General features: G+C 49.1%; 1 protein-coding gene across 10 annotated transcripts in view; it reads right to left on the reverse strand.

The window, feature by feature from the left end:
- Window positions 1–265: 265 nt before the first annotated feature.
- Window positions 266–18,174, reverse strand: part of baz1a (bromodomain adjacent to zinc finger domain, 1A) — a 51,647-nt gene continuing 33,738 nt past the window's right edge. For 5 of the 10 annotated variants that reach the window (XM_061301808.1, XM_061301809.1, XM_061301812.1 and 2 more), the window contains 27 exons: window positions 14,992–15,118; window positions 12,196–12,474; window positions 11,918–12,070; window positions 10,717–10,818; window positions 10,556–10,643; window positions 10,380–10,496; window positions 9,924–10,124; window positions 9,324–9,419; window positions 9,103–9,241; window positions 8,883–9,014; window positions 8,407–8,727; window positions 8,178–8,343; window positions 8,014–8,114; window positions 7,720–7,844; window positions 7,300–7,541; window positions 6,598–6,818; window positions 6,339–6,469; window positions 6,146–6,261; window positions 5,822–5,919; window positions 4,729–4,814; window positions 4,353–4,517; window positions 4,090–4,271; window positions 3,797–3,889; window positions 3,452–3,588; window positions 2,886–3,073; window positions 2,728–2,815; window positions 266–1,124 (listed from right to left, as the gene is read on the reverse strand). In XM_061301808.1, coding sequence (XP_061157792.1) covers window positions 943–1,124; window positions 2,728–2,815; window positions 2,886–3,073; window positions 3,452–3,588; window positions 3,797–3,889; window positions 4,090–4,271; window positions 4,353–4,517; window positions 4,729–4,814; window positions 5,822–5,919; window positions 6,146–6,261; window positions 6,339–6,469; window positions 6,598–6,818; window positions 7,300–7,541; window positions 7,720–7,844; window positions 8,014–8,114; window positions 8,178–8,343; window positions 8,407–8,727; window positions 8,883–9,014; window positions 9,103–9,241; window positions 9,324–9,419; window positions 9,924–10,124; window positions 10,380–10,496; window positions 10,556–10,643; window positions 10,717–10,818; window positions 11,918–12,070; window positions 12,196–12,474; window positions 14,992–15,118 — 4,076 coding nt within the window. In that variant the 3' untranslated portion in view covers window positions 266–942. Of the gene's footprint in view, window positions 1,125–2,727; window positions 2,816–2,885; window positions 3,074–3,451; window positions 3,589–3,796; window positions 3,890–4,089; window positions 4,272–4,352; window positions 4,518–4,728; window positions 4,815–5,821; window positions 5,920–6,145; window positions 6,262–6,338; window positions 6,470–6,597; window positions 6,819–7,299; window positions 7,542–7,719; window positions 7,845–8,013; window positions 8,115–8,177; window positions 8,344–8,406; window positions 8,728–8,882; window positions 9,015–9,102; window positions 9,242–9,323; window positions 9,420–9,923; window positions 10,125–10,379; window positions 10,497–10,555; window positions 10,644–10,716; window positions 10,819–11,917; window positions 12,071–12,195; window positions 12,475–14,991; window positions 15,119–15,327; window positions 16,827–18,174 lie in introns of those variants that run through there. The other 5 variants (XM_061301817.1, XM_061301816.1, XM_061301814.1 and 2 more) reach the window with 5 other exon arrangements.

Raw genomic sequence — 18,174 nt, forward strand, 5'->3', positions numbered from 1 at the left:
CAATTTGGAGTGCTCAATCAGCCTACCATGCATGTTTTGGGGTTGTGGGAGGAAACCGCAGTGTCCAGATAAAACCCACACAGGCACGGGGAGAACATGCAAACTCCACACAGGGAGGGCTGGAGGTGAAATCGAACCCACACCTTCCTAACTATGAGGCAGACGTGTTAACCACTGCGTCCCCGTGCCGCCCCATTGTACCTGTCCCAGCGTGGGTTGGAACACGCCGCTAAAAGCCACCAGTGTAAACAAAATAAGAAATACGTTATGATAAAACACTTTATTTTCCATAACAAGCAGGCTGCACAAAGTGGTGACAGCAGCAATGTCATCTTTCAGTCAGAAATAAATAAGGAGGCAAAACTTTAACATCGACCTGCACTCCAAAAACACACTGGCAAAAGGCCACAACAAATGGGGTTGAACACATGAAGAATGCTAAGCTAAGCAGTGGGATGTTTCCCAAAGAACATAAATCAAACTCTGAACCAAAACAATCTTGGTAAGTTTTATGATCACAAAGAGAAAATGAAAATGTTTTTCTTTTTTTCCCCCCAGTGAGTGTGTGGACTTTTTTAACGATGACACACCTGACCATTAGTGGCGTTTCTGGGAGAAAAACAATGCGGAATGAGCAACAGAAATGAGAATATTATTTAGTAGCCAGCAAGATTACTACTTTTTCGTTGTTGTCCCTGAGAAACGCAAAAGATGATCGCGTGCGTTTGCTTTCAGTGCAAAAAGATTCGAGTCAAGCACCACAAGTAGTCACACGCTGAACATTAGCAGGTCAGAGGTCAGTAGTTGTAACAAGGCCAGCGGCGGGACGGGATAATGCTCTACAAACTGGTCAATTCACGATGACCTCTGACCCCTGCAGTCCCATGAAATATGGTCAACGAGTCACCTCAAGATTGCGACGTGTGTGAAATATTGACAAGCTCAGAGGTGAGCCCGCTTGGTGGCCGGCACTTGGTTTGGGGCATGCTCTGAGAGGCCAAACTTGCTGAGCTGGACGCGGAAAAACTGTTGCAGGCGCACTCCCGCCTTGGCTTCGTTGGTGTGGCGAGCATTGTACTGGAGGCAGTTGGAGAACATCAGTTCCACGTCAGAGATGAAGTCACCTGCGCGGGACGGAAACAAATCAAAGGATGAGATCAACTAACAAAATGGCGGCCGACTCAGTGCTATGACACAGTTGATGAGCAGTGTTCCCTCTAAGCTGCGCAATTACGCACTGCTCGCGAAGTCTCTGCGCATAAGAAACTCCATGCTGCACACAAAATAAAATTCAGCATACACTAATTGCTCAGTATCTAATGTTAGACGTAATCTAATCTAATTAAGTGGACCAATGACTTTCTTTCTGTGCCTTTCTATAGTGCAAATCAGTGATTGACCAGCCAATGTTATATTGTTCACTTACGCTACATAGCCAATCATAGCATTGACAGTGCCTGAAAATGTGTCCTGCCCATCCGTCCCGTGCAGGTTTGCTAGCTAACAACACTGCGGCGGAGTCAAGAGATGCAAATGCTAAGTTAGCTAAACCCTTATCATGGCAAAACGAACGAGCGACGCATCCACTCGTCAAGCCAAAGTACTGTAAATAAGAGATGGGGCGGTTCTTTTAAGATGGAATGGTTGTCGGAGTGTGTGCAAATAAAAGAACAAACGGTGAAGCTGGGTGTCATTTTCTCTTTTTTGAGTGAGAATGGTCTACTATGCAAAACATGCAGTGAAGCTAAAGTGGCGGGCGAGTTTACGAAGGGAAAAATATGGACTGAATGGAAGTTTGGCTACCTCAAGCATCACATTTAGCAGAAATGACATTTGAAAGCTGTTGGAATTGTACAAAGACTCAAGATGGGACAGGGGATTGGTACATTATTGTGGGAGGGCGCAAAAGACTGACAGAAAAGGAACGAGCTGTCACACAAAACAAATTCCAACCCTGACTATGTTAAAGTTCTCGTTGACAATATTTTATTTATTTATTTTTCTATTCATTCATTCATTTTTCTATGTATGTATGTATGTATGTATGTATGTATGTATGTATGTATGTATGTATGTATGTATGTATGTATGTATGTATGTATGTATGTATGTATGTATGTATGTATGTATGTATGTATGTATGTATGTATGTATGTATGTATGTTTGTATGTATGTATGTATGTATGTATGTATGTATGTATGTATTCATTTATTCATTCATTCAATCTGGTGTTGCACACAATGGTCCACAGTGTGCACAGGGAGCGTGTGTGTTTGCACAGACACTTGAAAAATTAGAGGGAACATTGCTGATGAGTCTAGTCTAGCGAATGAGCGAGAGGGAGTCAATGAGAATGTGCGCAAATGGGAGGGTGCCGTTAGCAATCAGCTCAGAATCACTTGCCACTTGGCCTGAGTGGCCGGTGCCAATTCTGATCTTAACCAGAAAAAGAAATGTGCAAATAGTTTCATCACCGGCTTGATTTGAAAAAAATATCGTGACTTTCTTTGCTGCCTTAACACAAAGGCAGAACATTTGACAGTTTGTTGTCCTTTAGTTGGAGAAATAGGTAGCACAAAAGCTGCCAAAAAAAAAAAAAACCTTTTGATTTAAGTTGCAAATGTAGGACAGGTAGAAGCAACGCATTGCAAGAAAATGAATATGTTTTTCTCGCCCATTGTTCCCGATTCTAAGCAGTCGCCAGTGAGTCCCGTTGGTGCATTACCTGCGTTGAGGTACTGGCAGTTGTTGACTTTTTCTCGGATGATGCTGAGCGCGATGGGTCTGCTGATGATGTCATAGTAGTCGGGCACCTGCGCACAGGAAGAGTGAGAGGGGAAGTAGCGTGGTGGCGACGGTGAGGTGGGCAACGGGTGAGCGGACCTGTGTGCGGGTCACCAGCTTCATGAAGGGCCAGCTGTCATCGTGGCGGACAAGCTCCACCACTAGGAGCTCGCACGCCGACAGCTCGTGGACGCCTTGGTTCCTCCCGGACGAGCGGCGGCTACTCGAGGACGAGGCGGCGGCTACACGGACTAACTTACGAGGTTCCGATGGAGTCGGCAAAGCGTCTGGGGGAGGAGGCACGGTCAAGCGTAAGCAATGTCTTTATGAATTAATAAATGAGGGGGGAACTAATTCAATTTTAACAGCTCTCAGATCACCTGATCAGCGATGCCAAATAGAATGATACAGCTCAATGAATTCATTCGTTTTAATGATACGACTAGAAAATATGTTTTGATTTGTAATGTCACGTCCAAAAATGAAATTTGCGACCTTGAATGAACCCTGACGAATGTTGCTACAATACACCCAAGGGATGTGTCGGCCATTTTCCATTCTTCCAGGCAAACATCAGCTCCGTGAGAATTTGCGTAAGTGTGGGAAGTGCTGAGGATGCGAGCGTCTTTGCCTCACTTTGAGCAAGGACATCTTGGCAAGTGTACCTGGGGTGGGCGCTCTCTTGCGCCCCGACGACCTTCTGGCGCCACTGTCGTTCTTGCTGCCGGACGGGGACGACGGGGCCTTGCCGCCCGACGCACCGGCCCCGAACAGAAGCGATGCATCCTTTTTGCCCGACAACCTAAGAGTGGAATTATATGTCGAAAAAAAGTACGATAAATATACATGCTGGGCCGATTTTTGCTATGGGCAATAATGGCAACCGCCCAGGGGGCAATCCACGTGGGCGCACAAGCTCAGGGCGCAAAGGTAGCCAGGACCGCTCTGTATACATGCATGTAAAAATAATATGCCACCAACGGCCGCTCCTGAGCGATGGCATTACGTACTTGGATTTCCCATTTGACGTGGTGAATTGCTGACTTTTGGACGTGGCCTGAGTGCTCCTGCCTTTGGGGGTCGCAGCCTGACTCTTCCTGGTACTGAAAAGCAAACATTTGCCATTTGTAAAAGCGTCTCACACGAAAAGGCGTCAATGACCGTTCACAGCCGCAGACGGGAACGGAGTATAATCAGGCCGGCTAACAACATCAAGGTTGTCAAGAGCAACTCAAACTTGCAGAGCAACTCAAACTTGCAAAGTGCAGCGGCAGAGCCAATGTCAGAACAGCGCATGACTCGCCTCACAACAAAATCGGGCTCTTCCTCTTCCGACTCCTCTTGGTCCTCGGACTCTTCCTCAGACATCGTCTCCTCTTCCTCATCTATGTCACGGTCCAGCAAAGACCGCCGTCGCGAAGGAAGGCGGCTGGACCTCTTCTTGGGCCGGCAGTCGGGACAGAACCATTCGCCCTCTGGAACGCTCTAGGGAGCAGAGCAGCAGTGAGCTGACGCACGTAAGTTGCTGCACGCAAACCGCCTGCGCCGGGCTTTGCAATCGTGCACCTTGAGGCGTGGTCGGAGGCAGCGCGTGTGGTGGCCGCGGTCACACGCATCGCACAGGAGCATGTTGTCGGCATCGCCCTTGCGGCGGCACACGCGGCAGCGGGCGTTCAGGACCGAGCGAGACCACCGCACGCTTCTCTCCAGGATGGCTAAATGAACAAAAACCTGTAGGCGTACGCGTGCGTGCGTACATGTACGCACACGCGCGCACACACACACACACACACACACACACACAGACAAACACATACAGGCGCACGCACGCACACACACACACACACACACACACGCACACGCACACACACACGCACACGCACACACACACAAATGATTCAAATGGAGCCATCCAAAAGCAGAGGTAGGCTGGACCAATGACCTGCGACAGACTGGAAGACGACAGCAGTGACTCCCTCCAGCACTCCAGCACAGACTTGGCAGCACGACTGCTGTCACTGACGCTGTCTTAGGAGAAAAAGAGAAATAAAATGTCAGTGAGACAAAGAAAAGAAAACAAATAAAAGGGCAAGACAGGGAGGAAGAGAAAGAGCAAAAAAGAAAAAAAGAAGAGAAAGAACAAAAAAGAAAAAAAGAACGAGGGACACAAACAAGGGAAAGACAGTGACAACTAAAAAGTTAACTGAGCGTGAAAGGGTGAACGCTAATGAGAGAATGGAAAGAAGGGGGGGGCGCTAGCATTGCTCAGGTGATCACGAGGACAGCCTTTTGCCAATCGTACCATCACTGATATACTGCTCATTCTTCTTGCCTTTTTTGCTCTTCTGCTCTTTCTTGGCGGCGCACTGGCTAGCACGTCCGCCTCACAGTAAGGAGGGTGCGGGTTCAATTCCACCTCCGGCCCTCCCCGTGCGGAGTTTGCATGTTCTCCCCGTGTCCACGTGGGTTTTCTCCGGGCACTCCGGTTTCCTCCCACATCCCCCAAAACATGCTTGGTAGGCCGATTGAGCGCTCCAAATTGCCCCTAGGTGTGAGTGCGTGTGCGGATGGTTGTTCGTCTCTGTGTGCCCTGCGATTGGCTGGGAACCAGTTCAGGGTGTCCCCCGCCTACTGCCCGATGACTGCTGGGATAAGCTCCGGCAAGCCCGCGACCCCCGTGGGGATAAAGCGGTACAGAAAATGGATGGATGCTCTTTCTTGGACTCGTCCTCACCTGCGGTGGCGGAGTCAGCTGCGTGTTAGCTTAGCACTAGCTTAGCTCCCTGCATTTATTCCACATCGTCTACGTCTTCTAAACATTCGTTCTCTTGTGAAAATGATTCTGCCGCTGTCTGTCTTTTGCGGTCTGACGTTCTCCAACTCTTGGAAGCATCTCATTGAATAACATCTCTGAGCGGTCTTTGTAGGCATCCGGCTTGATGCTTGACGTCTCGTGCGAGTCAGTCTTTCTCGATGCCCACTCGCGTCCTCCAAGCGGTAGCTGCTGAATGTAGCCAATGAGTTGGCGTACCTACCTAGCGGAGCTTTGAGGAAGCGCCTCTCGATGCCGCGTTCCACGTGTCCCAGCGCCCGAGCTAGACTTCTCACCGCCACCATCTTGTCTGCTGGCAGCCTGCACACACGCATATCTGTCAACATTTGCACCCCTCTTACATCGGTCACTGTTGTCGTCCGAGTTTATTTGTCCATCTTCAAACTTATCTGTCTGCAATTTCACACCTGCCACTCTGTTTTCTTTGTCTTCACGCCTGTTTGCTTCTATTTGAGTCTCATCGACATCGTTCTGTGTCTGTTTTCGTCATCATGGGTCATACAAGTTCCTATAGTCGTCCTCGTACCCGTGTCCGGCGTTCAGGCGAGTCGAGTCCTCTGTTGGGGCTTCGCTTCCATCAGGATTCAGCAGCCGGTAGTTTCCCGTCTTCAGTGCCGCCCGCCACTTGCGTCGGCCCATAACCTGCAAAAGAGTCGTGGGGCCAGCGTGGATATGACATCTTCACCTGATGACACGGTGGCGCGAGCGCTTTCTTTTACCTTGAGCGTTCCCAGCGTTCCCTGGTGGATGCGGTCTTCGATGTCCAGCAGCAGGTCTCTCAGGCGTCCCTCCATGAGGGTCTCGGCCGCAGCGGTGCATTCCGGGACAGATCGGGATGACTCGGGATCGCCTGGACGGAGGCGACATGAATGCTATGAGTAGATGAAGTGCACCAGGAGGCATGGCCATAGTCGTGCTCCAGAGAGATCTCAAGAGGGGAGGGAGGTCCCGCCCCAAAAATAGGGGGAAGATTGGTACCGGTGCAAGTGTACTTGCTGCGCTGGCAGGCCTGCAGAACCTCCTGCAAACGCTCACGCTCCTGCTGTAGCGCCTCCTTCAGGCCACTTTCTCGATGGCCTCGTGGGTTCAGTGCGTCCATCAGCTGGTCCAACTCCTCCACCGAGCTGTAGAAGAACCACTGGTTGGGACGGTTAACCGGTAGGCCGCAGCAGTGCAGGGGCGCTGGACTCGAGCCGACACTGCCGGGACAAGAAAGAGGCGTCATTCTGGACCAGAAGCAGAACCAAAACCGATCGGTGTGGAAGGAAATAAAATAAAATTATTTTATGTTCCTCTCATACGACCTCAAAATTATTTTACTTAACTGTGACAGGTTAACCAAACTTTCCATTGCGGCTAACAATTCCTTTAATGACCAATCATCTCTCAATTACCTTTTTCAATGAATTGATGTGAGGATGGCAAAAAAGTCAAAGTCAAAGTCTGCTTTATTGTCAACGTCTTCACATGCCGAGACACACAAAGAGATCGAAATTACGTTTTCCCTATCCCACGGTGACAAGACATATTACACGATAGACATACAAGTAAACGACGCAATATATAAAAAAATAAGGCACAAACAATAAATAATAAGAGTAATAATAAATAAGCCGACTTCCCTGGAATCCTTTGGGCCCAAATGATTTCAAGCATTAGTTTCTGTGACTTGCAACCAACCTTCCCTCCGCAGGCTCCTGCTGGACACGCTGGCCGTCCTCCAAGTCGGTGGCGGCAGGGTCCGGGGCGGCTTTAGGGTGGGGCCGCAGCATGTCTTCAGTCAGGCCAAATCCGTCCTCCTCCACAAAGAGCGCCGAGGCCGAGGGGAGGAACCAGTACCGTCGGTAAAGGCGATCCCGGCCCAGCGGGTGCAGGCTGGTGCAGGCTGCCGCCTTCTGGATGCGCTCGTGCAGCTCGCGTACCTGTGGCAGGGGGCCCAGACGCACATTACACCGACCGCAAACGGCTTTTTAGCACAACACAACCAGATTTGTTCTTCAAGTGGTCATCTGAGAGCACCGGATCAGTCAGGCCCTACTTTGGACAAGAGTGGCGGCTGCGCGGCTTCACGGCCCCGTCACCAAATCGGCGTGGGCTCACCTTCTCTTGCTCCGCCTCCAGTTCCTCCGCCGTCAGCGCGCCAGGAGGTTCTGTTGGAGCTTTGGGGTCGGCGGTCGGTTCTTTGACTTCGGCTGAGGAGAGAGACGCGTCCTCGGATGAGTCACCTTTGGTGTCAACATTTCAGACCTTTCAGTTAAATTGTCGAGATCATTCTTGGAAAAAGTTTTCCATAGCTCAAATGGCATCCGATTCAAGCTCATTTAAAATTTTGGGGCCAAAAGAAACAAAAAAAATTAATTTTTTGACGTGGGCCATATTTGGCAGCAGCACAACCTTTTGTGTTCTTGGGGTGGCCCGACGCTTCCGTCCTCCCATCTTTCATCTTAAGGCGCTGCTCTTGCTCGCGCAGACGCTCCTCTTTGCGAAGGCGCACCCTGCAGGAGGCCACATGCAGCGGTCACACAGGGTTGCCGCTAGTAGGTCAGCCAAGCGCGTACCTGCGCGCCGCCTCTTCTCTCTCCCTGCGGTGCCGCTCGGCCCGGAGCTCCCTCAGCTCTTGCCTGGCGATGCGTTGCTCCTCCACGCATTCCTCGATCAGATCTCTGCTGGACGCCAAAGTCAGCAGCTTGCCCGTCAAGGCTTGCAGGATGCTCAGTTTCTCGCCTGGACAAACACAATGCGGGTTGGGTTCTGAAGGTTTTGTGAGAAAAGAAGCCGGGAGCTCACCCGCCGTCAGATCGTAGACGGCTGCGCGCGCCAGCTTTGTCATCAGCGCCGGCCGGGCTGAGCAGAGCTCCACGCAGGGGTCGTCTGTGGACGTGAAGCCGCCCTGCCTCTGGTAGCGGAACTTGGGGTTGCCGTGGTTACAGTCGGCGCCGGACGCTAGGATGTGAAGGCGTAGGATTTCCGAAAGCGTGCAGCTGTCCAGGTCCACCTCGTGCAGGCCACAGCCCAGGTGGAGCTGAGACCAGGCGGCAGCCGAGGTCACGTCGGCACTCGCAGCTGACACCACCCGATCCGAATAGTCGTCCTGAGCTTCCGACTGATCTGCAAATGCATGCACACGCAACATCTTGCTCAATGTCTGCCACACATTGTTACGTCAAGATGTAACGAGAACTCGGCAGGTGGCGAGAAGCAGAAACAAAACCACTGCATGAACTCATCAAGGTACTAAGGGGGAGGGGGGTGGAGGGTCTCACCTTCTTGCGCATCTTTGGCCGCCTCCTCTCGCTCCTCATCCAGAGCCTGAAAGATGGCCGTGATAAAAAAGAAGAGCATCTCACACAGAGGACCTTCCGGATCAGAACCCACGAGAGCCTCCTCCAGAACCTCTGCAAATGGAGCCAAAGAGAGAGTGAGGTATCGCAGGAGCAATTTCAAGACACGACAAGAATTGCAGCCAAAACTTCAGGCTCCTACCCAGAGTGACTCCTTCTGGGAATTCGTCCTTGAGGCCAAAGTCCTCGCCGAAGGCCCGCAAGAACTCCAGGACCATCAGGGCTTTCCCGAAGAGCTCGGCCGGCAGACGAGTCCTAACGGGCGTGGGAGCGGGCAGATCCTGCGAGGGGGGAAATGAGAAGCTGACGGTACTCTAGCGGCGCTGACTGCAGCGGCTGAGGGCCCGCCGATGCATCGCTAACCTTCAGGTCTTCACACTCCATGTCTTCTCTGGGTTTGTTCCACAGTTTCAGCCTCTCCACGTATTTCTTTTTCTCCTCCTTCAGCTTTTCACGCTCCTGCAAAGCCCAAGTGAGACATATTTCAGGTTTTGCCAAATGGAAATAGGAAATATCATTCCTCGCCTTTTATTATTTAATGTGAATTTAAATTCGTAACTCAGGTTGTTTTTTCATCATGTAAAACAAATTTCAATGCTTTTGAATTGGAATTCAATACGATGAATTACAATGAATTTAATACGATGGTACAAAATAAATCCCGACTAGTCAAGCGGCAACAATATTTTGATAGTTGTACTATGTTCATCTTGTTTTCAATTGTCAATTATTTTACTGGTTCTTTTATCACAAACAAATTATTTAGGTTTCATTACCTGACATGTTTCGGCTATCACTTCCGCCTTCATCAGAGTCAAGTCAAGTCAATCACTCTGATGAAGGCGGGGGTGATAGCCGAAACATGTCAGGTAATGAAAGCTGAAAAATTTGCTTGTGATAAAAGAACCAGTAAAATAAAAGATATTTTGAGTTGAGGATTTCAATTGTTTGGGGAAGACTCGCCAGATCCTTCTCCTGCTTGCGGCGCTCCTTCTCCTCTCTTCTCTTCTGCTTGTCCTGCTCAAAGCGCTGCCTCTGGTCTTCCTTCAACTTGGCCGCCTCCTCCTGGGCCCTCTTCAGCCCGGCCTTGGGCATCATCTCCTCCTCCTGCTGCAGCAGCTTCAGATTCTCCGCCGCCGTCGCCTTCAGCAACCACGTGCCGGCCTGACGTTTAGTACGCTCAGGTGAAAACATTCGGACACCGATGGATTTTCGTCCGAATCATCATTCATGTTTGATGTAAAAACAGACCCCGGTCTTACTTGCATTTTTTGTAAAGATAATTGGTCCACTTTCGTGGAGGACTACACAAAGCCGAGAATATTTCGATTTATCGTGTTAGTAGCGAGGTCGCTGTTTGTGGCTTTGTCTCGCGAGGCGGGCTGCCCTTATATGGCCTGCGCTAAAACTTGCTCGCACCTGTGCCGGCAAGCAGCCCGCCTCATTCTTGATGCTGCAGGGGAACCGGGGAGGCCCATCCGGGAAGAAGTGGGAAAGGTTCTGCTCGGCCAACCGGTACTTGACCACGCTGGATGCCTGGCGGAGGCAGAGAGTTACATGAGAGGAGGTGACGCGTTGTTGGGGGGGCTCCTTACCTTGAGCCGAACCATCCCGTCGGCTGGCTCGCAGTGCTGCTTGAGCAGCAGCTTCAGGCGCTCGCACGACATCACGTTTTTCCTGCGACTGAACGCAACAAAGATGCCGCATCAAACCTTTGCTCAAATATGGGAACAGGTCTCGTGGGGTGGGGGCGCACCTGATCTGATTGGCTCTGACGACAAACGGCTCGCTGTGCTCCTCAGTCATGATCCTTACCTCGTACTTGAACGCGGATGGACTCAGAGGCCTCTTCCTTTTTCTGTTTACACACACGGTCAGATGACGTGCCACAGAATCATTTTATGTGGCCCGCAAAAGCATGCCAGTAATTTTTCAACTCCCGTTTGAATCTAGTTAGTCAGGAGAAAAATTAAGGCTCGGCTCAGGTGGGTATTTAGTAGGGGTGTAACGATACATCGATACACATCGATTAATCGATATAATGCTCTACGATTTATTGGCATCGATGCTAAACGTAAACATCGATTTATATCGCCGTGTTTGACCTCGGACATTAGACGCGACTTTATTTTGAAATCCAGTTCATTGTTGCTTGCTTCCTCTTTCCGGGAGCAGGGAGAAGTGCGCAGCGTTGTGTTGTGAGCAGAGCAGGCACGTGAAAGGGGAGTCGACAACTAGTACGCGGCTCCTGGGCTGGTGCTATGGCTAGTGTCCAAAAAGACAAAGACATTTGCTCCCCTATAGGCTTCAAGTCATTCGTTTGGAAGCACTTTGGATTCCAAAGAAAATACGGCTCAACGGACAAGACACGTGCAGTTTGTAAATCCTGCCATGCGGTGATCAAATATTCAGGGAGCACAAATCTCGCCGCATATTTAAAGAAAAAACACGACATCAAAGTTCAGTGTTAAAATAAGCACTTTGTATACTGCAATACTCTTGTAATTTCCTAAATAAAGAGTTTGCAGTACCTTGTTGATTTTGCGTATGAATTGTTATAAATCAGGATATTGTTCTATATTTTTTATTAAAAAAAATATCGATCGTAGAGCACTATATCGCGATATAACGTGAATGAATCGCAGTAGGCTTTAAGATATCGGCAAATATCGTATCGTAGTTCTTTGTATCGATATTATATCGTATCGTGACAAAACCCGCAATTTACACCCCTAGTATTTAGAGAACAATGGAGCTGAGCATTTTAGTAGCAGTTCTGATTCGATCAGTGGGCCAATAAAATGGGTACAAACTATTACGGCATCAGTGATTTTTGTTTTGTTTAGCGTTACAAGAGCCCAGCGATCACGTTCATGTTGTGGTTTCTCAAGCGCACCGGTGGTGAGAACGAGTCAGACAACTCCAATTTGGGACTTGACAGGCTAACAAACTCGAACCTGCTGGGACTCTGAAAGGCGGCGGCTTCGTCATCATCGCTGTCACTGATGACGATGACGTTGCTGGTGGCTGACTTATTATGTCCGTTAACGGTTGGTGCTCCGTTTGTGCTGGAATGTGACGAGTGGACCTGAAGGATTTCGCACATATGCCTAAAACACACACAAACGTGTGCCTTTGTGTGTAGAGTCGGGCATTGTGAGCTCCGATGAGTAGTTGCCTGCCAAGAGGCGAACCGTGGTGCTTTGCAGGAGACATTCGAGCGACTGCGTCCTACCTGGCCTCGTCGCGTCCGCTGACGTCCACCGTCTCACCGGGGAAGAAGCGGTCTTTGGCAAAGCTGTAGACATCCTCGCAGAGCTCGCTCAGGCGGCTGCGACGCCCAAGTGCCGCCAGGTGCAGCAGCGGCCGCACCAGTGAGTGCGGAAAGTTCTGAAGGGTCTGCTTAGCCCGTCGCTCGCTTTCCACTGCCTCCAGGTAGGTGAGATCCGCTCGGCCTGTCAAGGAACAGCTCCACACCAGGCTGTTGCAAAGGATGGTCCTCTCGAAAAATTCACTGAGGGCAAGATGGCGACAGATTTAGGGGGCCGAAGTTTCTCTGTAGCCATCAAATGAGGACCACGAGTGTCCATTCATGATGGCGCCGCGGACGGCCGCCTCGGTGAGACACTCTGCTACTTTGTCTCATTTTGTGTGTTTTCTGTCTTCTGCTGTCCATCCCGGATCACTTTTACCAGAGAAGAACTGTTAAACATTGGACAGTCTTCTCCTTGTATTTTCTCTCCAGTTTTCTCTGACCCAGACTGTTTGACGGAGACTTTAGCTGGAGCGGCGGTGCTATACAAGCTAGCATGTCGAAGGCGGCGGCGTGGCAAACACGCCGGAGCCCTCGTAAAGCTGAGGCAGAGAGGGTTCCGTTCTCCCCTACCATCAATTCATCTGGCAAATGTCCGCTCCTTGGCGAACAAGGTTGACTTAACTGCTGCTTCTCACTTCAAAGAACACTGTATTGTACTTTCCTGAAAACAGAGCTTTCTTAACAAGAATTGTGATTGAACTCAACCAACCTGTGCAACTCTACATTTTGTTTCGGTGTCTTGGCCTTTTTCTAAAACTGAAGAAATAAAACGAGCATGCGGTGAGTAAATTGGATAACAGGTGATTGGCTATGGCTTTTGCCGTGAAGCGCGGATAGCGCGCTTTCCAAATTGTGGACCAAAATCCAACAGGACCCTCGGACCACTGGTCTAGTTCATCTGATCCCGACCTACAGGCAGAAATTAAAAACTTCTAAGCCTGTGGTGAGGACTGTGAGGACGTGGACAGTGGAGTCAAAGCAGGACCTCAAAGACTGCTTTGACTGCACCGATTGGGGAGTTTTTGAAGCTGCAACTTCAGACCTGCATGAACTCACTGACACTGTCACATCATACATCAGTTTTTGTGAGGATCTGTGTGTGCAGACCAAGACCTTTTTTCCAAACTATCTTGATCTATGATTATGTTGGAATGTATGTAACCGGTAATAAATACCCTAGGTAGATTAGTTTTATGCTTATGTTGGTATGTAACCGGTAATAAATAACTTAGCTTGTCCCATCTTACACAATGTCGTAAAACATCCCCTGCTCTGCTAATCTAGAGGTCAACAGCTTTAACTTGTTTATTCAGTCCACTGTCACCCCCACCCTTTTTCTCTTAATAAAGATGCTCTTGTGGGAAGCGAGAGTCAGACTTCATTCGACCATCGCTGTAAGCACAGCGACGAGTGAACTCTCCGCCTGCAGGTGTCTAAAACGACTAACTTGTCTCCGAGTGGTTCTTGCAAAATAAGTTAGAGTGAGCACCACTCTAACACTTCTGCACATACAACAACGACAAGCCTTGGTTTACACCGAACCTCAGGAGGCTGCGCAAAGCTAAGGAGGAGACCTACAGGAGTGGCGACCGGGACCTGTTCAAGTAGACCAGGAACACACTGTACTTTCTGAGACAGCTCAGGAAGTTCAACCTGCCACGGGAGCTGCTGAAGACCTTCTATACTGCCATCAAACAGTCTATCCTCTGCACCTCCATCACTGTCTGGTTTGGATCGGCCTCCAAACAAGACAAGCACAGAAAGCAACGGACAATCAGGACTGCAGAAAAGATCATTGGAATCAACCTCCTATCTATCCAGGACTTGTACCTGTCCAGGACCAGGAAATGTGCAAGTAACATCTCTACAGTCCCTTCTCACCCAGGTTGCAGTCTGTTTTAACTACTCCCCTCCGGACGGCGTTACAGAGCTCTGTACGCCAAATCCAGCAGACAGAGACAGCTTCTTCCTCCAGGCTGTCGCTCTGATGAACTCACACCACTCTTAGAGTCTCAGAGTCATTGCTGTGCAATAACATCCTGCTCTTGACGCCTTTTTTGAATTGTCTTCATTATGTGTACTGTGTCCACTCTGCATCCATTGCAGCCTGGTCATCCTCGAAGAGGGATCCTCCCATCTATAGTCTATTCTCAAGGTTTCACATTTGCCCTAGTAGGAGTATTGAGTTTTTCCTTGCCCTCCTGGGAGTTTAAGATCAGGGGATGTTTGAGAATATTCGTCAATTTTTACCCATGTCCTGAGTGTTGTTAGTCACCCAAATGTTGAACAGAGGCTGAGATGTACCTAAGTCAAACTCATTGTTTGGCACGCTCAAACATGGCTAATAAAAATTCTTGAATCTTTAATCCACTCGCTCACGGTGCTAAGATCGAATGAAGTCAGCGTGCTCTTGCCCTTTAAGAAGGGAACGTATCCAACGTGCTTGGCCTGTTAGCAGTTATCGGCCAAAAGTAGCTAACAAGTGACAGCTAAGCGCCGAGCTAACTCTGCTAACGATACACCTGCCACTTAAGTGCTTCGATAGAAACACACATGGTTGTGATTCAAGTACTTTGTGTGGGAGTTTATAGTGAGCTCGTGAGTAGGACCGGACCAACGTCCCGTGACGTCACGACGGTTCAGGTGATATTGGTGTCCGTGAATAACGACAGCCGTGTCGCTGGCGGACCAGCCAGCCGGCCAGGTCAGACTCACTCGTAGCTGCGGAAGATTTCATGGGTGATGCGGCAAAGGAAGACCTCCTCGTCGGGACGCAAGTCGGCCGGAGGCTCCTGGCGGACGAAGGCTTTCCTGTGAAGAAGCGGCATCTCGGGTGGCCGCTCTGGAAACAAGAAAAATAGGAGGGGGAGCGTGCTGCATAGTCCAACTCACAACGGAAGTCGAGGCGGACCCGGTGAGGTCTCATCTGGCCTCCGAGAAGCTCCTCGTCGGCTCTTTTGTATAACGCGCAAAGCGGCCGCGTGGAAGTGAGCCTGCCGCTCGGCTCTTGTTTAAGGTTGACCCAATCGAACTCCGCGGCACCGGACTCACCTGTTCGGGCTCAGTATAACAGCAAAGGTTCGGATACGTTGTGCCCCCTCGTCGATTTTGTGTGTCTGCGTGCGTTTGTGGCAACGCAAAGTAAGCCGCGAGGCGGAACAACAAACTGTCCCGGGTAGAGCGGGCTTTCTCACTGGGGGCTTGTTGACTAAGTTTTTGTCTACTTTACGTACCGGAACAAAACGCGGAAAAGTCTCTGTGCTAATGCTATGCATCGTCGAGTGGCCCGTTCTGTGACGCCCAAATGTCTCTTTGAATGAAATCAGAAACGCTACTGACGGCACACTTGTCACGCTTTAGTTCAACTAGTTTCAAGACCTTCCACCACCGGCACGCCACCTTCAAGGTACTAACGAGGGTGCCTTCTGAACTGTGCTTGAAATCTCGTCAAATTTGAAAATGTCCATCATTGTTCGACTGGAATTCTAATCTAATGGTTTACGTAACTGTCACTTACGTAACAGTAACGTAACAGCACAACAACCGTGTGCCGATTGGATACAGTTGAATGAACATTGTTCATTTAAAAAGTGGCCCACCCTCCGAGCTGAAGTGAGTTTCCTGAACGCAACACACCGAGATGAATGGGCGAAGCTTAACCGCCATTGGCGGGGTGCAATGGTCGAGCCGCGCCGTTTTTCGTTTTGCAAACTTTATACAAACATTCAAGTTTTCTTTTGTAGAATAAACATATCAAACAGATCAAAGGATAAATTCGCCAAAGCAGCACAAAATAAAAGATTCAAAGACTGATTCAATTTGGTTTAAGAACACAAAGACATTTTTCTAAAAATAATAATGTACGCACACTTTTCTTGTTAGAAACGAGTCAAAACACGGACATATTATTTCAGCTCAAACAAAAGAAAAGGGACAAGTGGAGACAAATTACTAACCTTTGCTTTGTGAATATGGAACTTTCCCAAGAGCAGCAGAACATTAGCTCAGTGGCTCTAGTGGTAGAGTGTCCGCCCTTAGACTGAAAGGTTGTGGGTTCTAAACAGGCGTATCCAAGCCGGGGCGGCGCCCCGGTTAGGACTCCCTGCGCCCCGGTTGAAAAAAAATCGAGCTTTTTCGATTCTTCATTTTCATGCTGTTTTTTTTTCCGGTCTTGCACGAATGTGCTTGCGCTATTCTATGTGCGCGATGTTATCCATTCACCGTTTGCCTACCGGACCCGGATGTTGTTTTAGCGATCAGCGAACGGCATGGGTGATCGATTTTTTTTTCCTGTGGGCGCGCGCCCCTACTGGGAAAATTCCTGGCTACGCCTCTGGTTCAAACCCCGGCCGGGTCATACCAAAGACTATGAAAATGGGACCCATTGCTTCCCTGCTTGGCACTCCGCGTTAAGGGTTGGAATTGGGGGGTTAGATCACCAAATGATTCCCGAGCGCGGCACCCCTGCTGCTTACTGCTCCCCTCTCCCCCAGGGGATGGATTAAAATCACACGGGGATGGGTTAAATCAGTGCTTCTCAATTATTTTCTGTTACGCCCCCCCTTAGCAGGAAGAAAACTATTCGCGCCCCCCCCTCCCCACCGTGACTATCCTAACTTGTCTTGTAAGTCGTAAAATGTTGCACTGTCGCAAACGTCACAGAAGTAACAATGAGAGCGCCACTGCCCCCTGCTGGGAAGATGCGCAATTACACTTTATTCTAGTACTGCAAAAAAAAAGCCTGTTCCCCAGGGTCACACGCGCCCCCCCAGGTATAGCACGGCGCCCCCCAAGGGGGGCGCGCCCCACTATTTGAGAAGCACTGGGTTAAATGCAGAGGACAAATTTCACCACACCCAGATGTGTGTGTGACGATGATTGGGACTTTAACTTGACTTTAACTTTAACTTTTTAACATTAATAAAATGCTTAAGTGTAGTCTTCTCTGAATGCAAACCGGTTAAAATATCTTTAGCTGTAATGTCTACACATATATTACCCTGCGAGCATTTTGTCTATATGCTAAAACCAAACCATTAAAGCAGACATAACTAGGCATTTTTATATATGGTGATGACATAGGTTTTTATAACTTCATGATCTGAAATGTATTTCTGTGCACTTTGAAATAACAAATGTTTGCTGATATATTGCCTGAATAGCATAACGACCCTTAAGGAACCGTTTAATGCATGCCTGATGTTATTCTAATTCACAGACACGGCCCAAGGTGTCTAAGAATGTTTTGTACTTGATTATATCTTATGTTTCGATTAATGCTTGAAGTGACGTTGTATTTTGCCTAATGCTAGACACCAGCCTTGGATTACTATTGAATGTTTTGGACAGAAAGACAATGTTTTGACTAATAATGAAAACTACGGTCGGAAGCATAATTAAACTAAGAACAAACAAATGCATGGTAAGTGGTGAGTAAGAACTTTGCATAGTCAGGGAACATTAACGAATTGATGATGTCACACACAAAACTTCACATAAATCCATACAAAATAACAAAAGTGGAAAGATGATGAATGGACGAAGTGCGACAGTGTATGTGCAAGAATGGAGGAGAATGTTTACAGGAAGGTCACTTGGAGATAAAACCAGCAGGTGCCAGAGGGAGGCAGCCAAGAACCCGGCCAAAGATGATCGCCAAGGTCGAAAGATGAAAAGGAAAACAACAGCCCCCACACACATCGAATCGCCCATAATCAGCATCCAATGCCACGGAACCAGCTCTCACCGAACCAGCACCGACTCCCATGGAATCAAACTCTCCTGCGAACTTGCCCCACCCCAAAGACTCATCACCCATCAAACTCGGCCCACACTGGCATGTGCAACTGAATGCAAGCTGACCAAAGAACCTTGGACGTCGCCTTTTCTGAATGGAGA

The sequence above is a fragment of the Syngnathus typhle genome, linkage group LG16, assembly GCF_033458585.1.
Source record: "Syngnathus typhle isolate RoL2023-S1 ecotype Sweden linkage group LG16, RoL_Styp_1.0, whole genome shotgun sequence".
NCBI lineage: Eukaryota > Metazoa > Chordata > Actinopteri > Syngnathiformes > Syngnathidae > Syngnathus > Syngnathus typhle.